This window comes from Miscanthus floridulus, chromosome 1 (genome assembly GCF_019320115.1).
Source record: "Miscanthus floridulus cultivar M001 chromosome 1, ASM1932011v1, whole genome shotgun sequence".
Taxonomy (NCBI): Eukaryota; Viridiplantae; Streptophyta; class Magnoliopsida; order Poales; family Poaceae; genus Miscanthus; species Miscanthus floridulus.
In genome coordinates this window covers 17,008,480-17,016,988 of record NC_089580.1, presented here as the reverse complement: position 1 = coordinate 17,016,988, position 8,509 = coordinate 17,008,480, and the positions used below count along the sequence as shown (strand labels likewise).

At 53.6% G+C, this 8,509-nt stretch overlaps 1 protein-coding gene across 1 annotated transcript; it reads right to left on the bottom strand.

The window, feature by feature from the left end:
- Positions 1-3,276: 3,276 nt before the first annotated feature.
- LOC136452667 (uncharacterized) lies at positions 3,277-4,158 on the bottom strand. The gene has a single exon (XM_066453257.1). The coding sequence runs from the start codon at positions 4,156-4,158 to the stop codon at positions 3,277-3,279; it is 882 nt and encodes a 293-aa protein (XP_066309354.1).
- Positions 4,159-8,509: the final 4,351 nt, after the last annotated feature.

Sequence of the window (8,509 nt, the reverse complement as noted above, 5' to 3'; positions counted from 1 at the left end):
CATGTTGGTTACCAGACGGCGGTTTACGCCGGCGGCGAGCTGCTATGTGGCGAGGTGGATGAACAAGAAGAAAATGAACTGGACACAGGGAATTTGTGTTGCAAAGCACAATGTTTTCTGATGCATATATTTGATATATAAAGGAATACAAACTGATCATGCCGCCCATGGCGCGCACGACGCGAGAGAGGTGTGTGTCCATCCCCACACACGCATGACGTCCGGCCATGGCTGCATGTCTAACTACTCGAAAACATGCTGCCTATTTATAGCACATAGGAGTATCCAACAATTCTCCTCCTACTCCTAGTGTGCCTGCTTTACATGAAGAACACCAAGTTTGGAGCGCAGTTCACAGAAGCGTTCATGCCCCAGTGCCTTGGTGCAGATGTCCGCCAGCTGCTCCACCGTCCTAATGGACTGAATTTGAACCCTATTCTCCTCGACACACTCACGAATGTAATGATATTTTACATCAATATGCTTACTTCGGTCGTGGAACACGGGATTCTTGCTGAGCGCGACGGCGGGCTGGTTGTCAATCTTCAGTGAGAAGGTGCCCGCCTCTTCTCCCTTGAGCTCGGCCAGAAGACGGGCGAGCCAGACACCTTGGCACGCGGCTGTGGCCTCGGCAATGTACTCTGCCTCACAGGATGACAAGGCCACGACGCGCTGCTTCTGTGACTGCCAGATGATCACGTTCCCGCCGAGGAAGAAGACGACTCCGGTGGTGCTCTTGCGGGTGTCGATGTCACCGGCCAAGTCACTGTCGCTGTAGCCGATGAGCTGAGCCTCTTGCTTCCTCCTGTAGCAGCAACCAAACTGCAATGTGCCGGCCACATACCTGAGCACCCTTTTGACGGCGACCAGATGCTCGGCGGTGGGCGCCTCCATGAATCGACTGACGTACCCCACCGAGTACGCAAGGTCAGGCCTGGAGTTCACCAGGTAGCAGAGTGAGCCCACGATGCTGCGGTACATGGTTGGATCGACCCGTGGAGCCGCACTCTGTTTGCTGAGCTTCAGGCGAGGCTCCATGGGCGTGTGGCTGGGGTTGCACCCAGCCAGGCCTGCAGACTCCAGGATTTTCGCCGCGTATGTACTTTGGCACACTGTGATGCTGGTCTCGCTCTGAGTGACCTCCAGCCCCAGATAGTAATGGAGGAGACCGAGATCACTCATCTGAAACTTGGACTTCATCTCCTCCTTGAACGCGTTGATGTCGTTGTTGTTGCCGCCCGTGATCACCAGGTCATCGACATAGACCCCGACGACTAGGCGACGATTCCCGGAGCCGTGCAGGTACACGGCGTGCTCGGAGGTGCTCCTCTAGAAGCCCAGCTCAATCAGAGAGGAATCAAGCTTGGCATACCAGGCACGGGGGGCTTGACGCAGTCCATAGAGTGCCTTCACCAGATGCAGCACCTTGTTCTCATGGCCGCGCAGCACGAACCCAGGAGGTTGCTCGACGTAGACCTGTTCCTGGAGCATGCTGTTTAGGAACGCGGACTTGACGTCCATGTGGTGCACTGCCCAGCCTTGTGATGCGGCATGGGCCAGCAGCAACCGCACGGACTCAAGCCACGCCACCGGCGCGAACACTTCGTCGAAGTCGATGCCCTGCTGCTGCACATAGCCTTTGGCGACGAGTCGAGCCTTGTGCTTCGTGATCACGCCCATGGCGTCCTTCTTGGTCTTGTAGACCCACTTCAGGCCGATTGGCTTGACGCGCGGGGGAGGGTCGACGAGCTCCCACGTGCCACTCGCCTCGATGGATGTCATCTCGTCCAGCATAGCGTGGCGCCAGTGGTCGTGCTTGAGTGCTTCTCCAAGCGTCGTCGGCTCGGCGTCGCTTGCCAGCAAGAGATGCTCCTCTAGGTTCCGGTCGACGAAGCCGGGTGGAGTGGACTGGCCGAGGATGTTGTCGACGCGCCGGAACCGGATTTGCGCCTCATCATCGTGGTCTATGTCCAGCTGCTCGCTGAGGCCAGACCCAAGCGGCGTGGCGTACTCGACGCCAGAAGGTGGATGAGCACTCGCCGATCCTGGTGCTGAGCCTGGTGCAGGTGTGTGCACAGGCGTGAACGGCGATGTGGGTGCGCCCGGTGAGGCTGGTGAGGCGGAGCGTGACGTAGCAGGAGCAGAGGTGGCGCCGAGCTCTCTCGTGCTGCTGGTGGTGATCACGGCTGGCTCCTCCGCCATGGACTCTTTGATGATGAAGTCGCCGGGGTCGACGTCATGGTCGGGAGTCCATGTCCACTACGCCGCCTCGTCGAAGATGATGTCACGGCTGACGTGGACGCGCCGTGTCAGAGGATCGTATGCACGGTACGCCTTGGAGCCAGGCTCGTATCCGACGAAGATCATGCGCCGGCTCCGGTCGGCCAGCTTCTTCTGGTTGGGCGCAGTCACCTTGACGTGGGTGATGCACCCGAACGTGCGGAGATGGTGCACCGCCGGCGTACTCCTCGTCTAGAGCTCGTACGGCGTCTTTCCATCAATCCCCTTGCATGAGGACCAGTTCTGGAGGTAGACGGCTGTCACCACGGCCTCCCCCCAGAACACGCCCGGGAGCGCCTTGGCCTTCATGATGCTGCGCGCCGTGCCCACGACGGACTGGTTGCGCCGCTCCACAACACCGTTCTGTTGGGGAGTGAACGGCGCCGTGAGCTCGCGGCGGACCCCTAGTTGAGCGCAGTAGTTGGTGAAGTCCGTTGCTGCGAATTCGCCCCCGCGATCGGTACGCAGGGCAAGCAGCTTCTTGCCGGACTTGCGTTCCGCCGCGGCCTGAATGTTCTTGATGGCGGCGGCAGCAGCGTCCTTGCTCGGCAACAGGGCGATCCACATATAACGTGAGTAATCATCAACAAGCAGTAGAAAGTACCGGTTGCCACTTGGCGTTGGAGGTGTGATGGGGCCGCAGAGATCGCCGTGAAGAATCTGCAAGGCCTCAGTGGAACGTCGGAGCGCCTTCTGTGGAAAGGGCGCCTGGCGCTGCTTGCCGGCGAGGCAGGCCTTGTAGACCTGCTCCACCTGCTTGAGCAGGGGAAGGCCACGCACCAGCCCGTCGCGCCCCATCTTCCGGAGCGCGGTGAAGTTGATGTGGCCGAATCGGGTGTGCCAGGTCCACGCTTCCTCGTCGGCGCGCGCCGCCAGGCACACCGGACGCGCGATGGTGACCTCCAGCACGTACAGGCGCTCGGGTCTCCGAGGAATCCTCGCTAGTAGGCGGCGTTCCTCGTCACGCACGCGCATCACGCCGTCTTCGATGAGCACCTAGTATCCTCCTTCGTCAAGTTGGCCGACGGAGACGATGTTGGCGGTGAGGCGCGGCAGGTAGTAGACGTTGGGGAGCGAGTGATGCTCCCCGTTCTTGCAGGTGAAGAGGACGGTGCCGCTTCCCTCGATCTGTGCGATGGAGCCGTCGCCGAACCTGACGGAGCCGTGGACGGTGGTGTCGAGGTAGGCGAAGGCGAATCTGGACCTGGACATGTGGTTGGAGGCGCCGGTGTCCATGATCCATCGCTTCGGGTCCGGATCGGGCTCCCCATCGAGCGCGGCGAAGACCTTGCGCTCGGTGAAGTGGATCTCGACGGTCGATGACAATGAAGGTGACGGCGGCGGCGTGTGGTCGGAGGAGACCAGAGGCGGAGGTGACTGCTTCTGCTCCTCCTGGGCTGAGCCGATGGCCATCATGAGCGTGCCCTGCTCTTCTTCTTGGGCCACATGGGCCCGGTGGGCCAGCTCCTCCTTTTTCTTGTTGCGGCAGTCGCTAGCCCAGTGGCCTTTCTTGCCACAGCGTGGGCAGGGAGAGTCCGGCGGCGGACGTGACTCGCCGGAGCCACGCCCCCGTCCTCTACCCCGTCCTCTGCCGCGACCGCCAGAGCTGGACCCGCCGCGGGAGGACTCCTTCTTGTTCTTGTACTTCTCGATCCACTGCTCCTCCGTTAGGAGCAGCTGATCGCTTGCGTTCCGCGGTGGCGTCGGTTCGACGTCGTCGGCCGCCTTGAGCCGGCCGGTGATCTCTTCAATCGACAGCTGGGAAAAATCAAGAAGAGTCTCGATTGATATTACCAGTTGCTTGTACCGCGAGCGTGCGACGCGTAGGTACTTGGCCACCACACGAGGCTCTGGCTCCGGATCGCCGAGGGCCGCCATCCTCTACGTGATGTTGGTGAGGCGGAGGGCGAACTCTTTGATGGCCTCGCCGGCGCGGAGTGTGATGCCCTCGTACTCCGCCCGAAGGGTTTGGGCGGTGGACCTCCGCACACGGTCATCACCGATGCGGAGTGTCTTGATGGCCTCCCAGGCGTCGTGGGCGGTGTCCTTGGTGGCGAGCACAGGCACCATGTCCTCCGGCACCGCGCTACAGATGGCGTCGAGGGCACTCTGGTCTTCGTTGTACTCCACGATGTCGGGGTACTCGACGGCTTCCCAGAGGTGACGGGCCTGCAGCTTCAGCTTCATGCGCAGCGACCATTGGTGGTAGTTGCTGTGCGTCAGCTGCGGCCAGGTCCCGGAACCGCCACCTTCACGGACGATGCGCTCGACGATGATCTCGCGAGGCTGTCGGCCGCGTGACCGGCGTGGTGCCCAGGAGCGACGTGGGGAGCGGCGCGGTGAGCGACGCGGTGGTGAGCGTGACGGAGAGCGTGACGGAGAACGGCGCGGCGTCTTGCTGCCGGAACCCTCCGGCTTCTCCTTCTTCTCCGGGGTGCGGCCACGGCGCGGCGGCGAACCCATGTCGGCGCTGCGGGTCCTCACAATCTTCAGGCTCTGATGCCACTTGTTGGTTACCAGACGGCGGTTTACGCCGGCGGCGAGCTACTGTGTGGCGAGGTGGATGAACAAGAAGAAAATGAACTGGACACAGGGAATTTGTGTTGCAAAGCGCAACGTTTTCTGATGCATATATTTGATATATAAAGGAATACAAACTGATCATGCCGCCCATGGCGCGCACGACGCGAGAGAGGTGCGTGTCCATCCCCACGCACGCACGACGTCCGGCCATGGCTGCATGTCTAACTACTCGAAAACATGCTGCCTATTTATAGCACATAGGAGTATCCAACATATCAAGCACCCAATGCCTTCCTCAGCTTTATAATTGACCTACAAAAGAAGATCAATTCCTTTTAGGTACCCAAACTTGCTTGGGTCCTTGTAGGTTAGTCACCAAGGTCTTTGGTACCCAAATGGTCTTCTTCTTTGGGCCCACAATTAGTATACCAATGAACTTAGCCTTCACACCATTGGCACCCTTAAAAAGCATGTAACAAGAATCAAATTTAATTAAGGATACATTAGGTAGCTTGTTCTTGTTAGTCTTGTAATTTTGCTCTATATGCCCAACTTGCTTGCATCTATTGCAAAACCGACCATTGCCCTTCACAAAGCTAGCTTTGGAAGTGACAAAGGCCGCCTTGCCTTTCTTGGGGATATAGCCTAATCCCTCTTTGTTGAGAGAAAACCTTTGGCTACCCAAGCACTTTAGCAAGCGGGCGTCTCCACCATAGGCATTGCCTAAGGCACGAGTGAGCTCGTTCACCTCCTTCTTGAGGGTCTTATTTTCCATCATTAGTGAGGTTTCATAAGTGAGACCATCACTCAAAGGTGAAGTAGAAGTGATATTGCTACAAGAAGTATTAGTGGGAGCAACAAAAATAGATTCATTAATAAGATCACATGTTAGTCCCACATCACATGATATGATCATTTGCTCCTTCTTGGCTTCCTCCACTTTGACTTGCTCAATGAGAGAGGAGTGAGCCTTTTCAAGCTTAAAGTGAGCTTTGCCAAGCTTCTCATAGGCTTCCATTAGCCTCTCATGAGTAGCATTGAGCTCATCAAAGAATTGCTCAAGAAATTTTACTTTCTTGCGCAATTCTTTGCACTCCTTTCTCTTCATCTCATTGCAAGCATGCACTTGCTCACACATGTCCAAGAGCTCCTCCTTGGTGTACTCCTCATCCTCATCATCATTATCATTCCTACAAGAGTCAATTTCATATTCATCATCATCACTCTCATCATATTTTACCTTGGTAGGCTTTGCCATGAGGCATGTTGATGGAGTGTCGAAGATGGAGAGCTTCTTGTTGATGGCGATGCTTGCTAGAGCTCTCTTGATAGATTTCTTGTCATCATCACTAGAGCTATCACCATCCGAGGAACCATCACTATCCCATGTGACTACATAGCCTCCACCCTTCTTCTTCTTTTGGAAGACCATTCTCTTCTCCTTCTTCTCTTTCTTTTCATTTTTATCTTTTTTATGCTTCTTCTTCTCATCTTCATCATTATCACTATTGTAGGGACAATTTGCTACAACATGATCGGGGCTCTTGCAATTGTAGCATCTTCTCACATACTCTTTGCTCTTGGTGTGATCTCTTCTCTTTCTTGCACCATAGCCCTTCTTCTTCATGAATTTGCCCATCTTATGCACAAATAGAGCCATGGCTTCATCATCAATGTCACTAAGATCATCATCATCACTTGATTCTTTCTTGGACTTGCCCTTGTTCTTGGATGATGATGAGCTAGCCTTAAATGCTACACTCTTCTTCTTCTTGTCCTCTTCTTCCTTCTTGTCCTTCTTGTCATCCCCTCCCTTTCCATATAGTATGTCTCTTGTGTCATGACATCACCTAGTACTTAGTTGGGGGTAATGTCCTTCAATCCTCCACTTATGATGAGTAATCTCAACATCTCAAATCTTCGAGGTAAGCACATCAAGAATCGATGAGAGACATCATCATCCTTGATCTTCTCTCCTAATACCTTCAAGTCGTTGACAATGACTTGCAATCGATGAAACATCTCTGGAATGATCTCATCATCCTTCATCTTGAAACTTGTCAACTTTGTCCTTGAGGATGTACAACTTGGCACTCTTCACCACTGGTGTGCCCTCATATGTTTCCTCTAATCTCCTCCACACCTCATTTGCTCTTTCACAATCTTTGATTTGCTCAAACAGCTTGGAATCAACAGCTTTGTATATGGTGTTGAGAGCCATTGTGTTACATTGCTTGTTGATCTTGTCTTGGTTGGTGGGATCATCGGAATCGATGATAGCATAGTCATTCTTGGTCACTTCCCATACTTGATCATTTATTGAACCAAGATACATTCTCATCTTTCTCTTCTAATAACCATTGGATGTGCCATCAAAGAATGGTGGTTTGCCCCCACATGGTTGAACACAACTTGAGCCATAATTTGACACCGAGGTTGTTAAGCCTTCAATCAAATGGTGACCACGGCTCTGATACCACTTGAAAGATCTGAATATGGCTAGAGGGGGGAGGTGAATAGCCTATTTAAAAATCTACAAATCAACTAGAGCAATGTGATTCGTATAACAAATAGCGAAATACAAACTTGCTCTAGCTCTATAAGGGTTGCAAGCTATCTATCCAACAATTCTAGTTACAATGATTACTAGGCACATAACTTGCAAAGTTACTACTCACTAAGAGCTCTCAAACTTGCTACTCTAAAGAGCTCCACTAGATGAACTTAAAACAACAAAGCAAGCTCTCAATTCTAATTACACTAAAGAGCTTGTCACAACTAGTTTGCAAGAATATAAATGAGTGAGTAGGGTGATTATACTGCCATGTAGAGGAATGAACCAATCACAAGATGAAGATTATGCCAATCAACGGGAGAATGCAAATGACAAGAGACAACCGATTTTCTCCCGAGGTTCACGTGCTTGCCAACACGCTACATCCCCGTTATGTCGACCAACACTTGGTGGTTTGGCGGCTAAGAGGTGTTTCACAAACCTTGTCCACACAATTAGACACCGCAAGAACCTACTCATAAGTGAGGTAACTCAATGACACGAGCAATTCACAAGAGTTACCTTTCGGCACTCCACCAGGGAAGGTACAACTCCCCTCACAATCACCGAAGGCGGACACAAACAATCACCAACTCGTGCCGATCCTCCATCGCTGCACCAAGCCGTCTAGGTGGTGGCAACCACCAAGAGTAACAAGCAAAATCCATAGCGCAACACGAATACTAAGTGCCTCTAGATGCAATCACTCAAGCAATGCACTTGGATTCTCTTCCAATCTCACAAAGATGATGAATCAATGATGGAGATGAGTGGGAGGGCTTTGGCTAAGCTCACAAGATTGCTATGTCAATGAAAATGTGCAAGAGTAGTGAGCTAGAGCTGGCCATGGGGCTTAAATAGAAGCTTCTATGAAATAGAGCCGTTGTACCCCTTCACTGGGTACTGATTAGGGTGACTGGACGCTCCGGTCCTACTGACCGGATGCAGGGCTCTGTGTCCGGTCGCCCGATGGTGGCCACGTGTCATCCTGTGTTCAACAGGAATCATCTGATCTCAACGGTCGATAGTTGACCGGACGCTCTATCAAAAGTGACCGGACGCTGAACCCTCAGCATCCGGTCATTTCTAGTAAGCTCCCAAGGACTGAAAAACTAGACCGGACGCGTCTGGTGGTACTTGATCGGACACATC

Excerpts from the sequence above, each read along its gene's own strand:
- LOC136452667 (XM_066453257.1), bottom strand. The coding sequence starts at position 4,158 with ATGGCGGCCCTCGGCGATCCGGAGCCAGAGCCTCGTGTGGTGGCCAAG.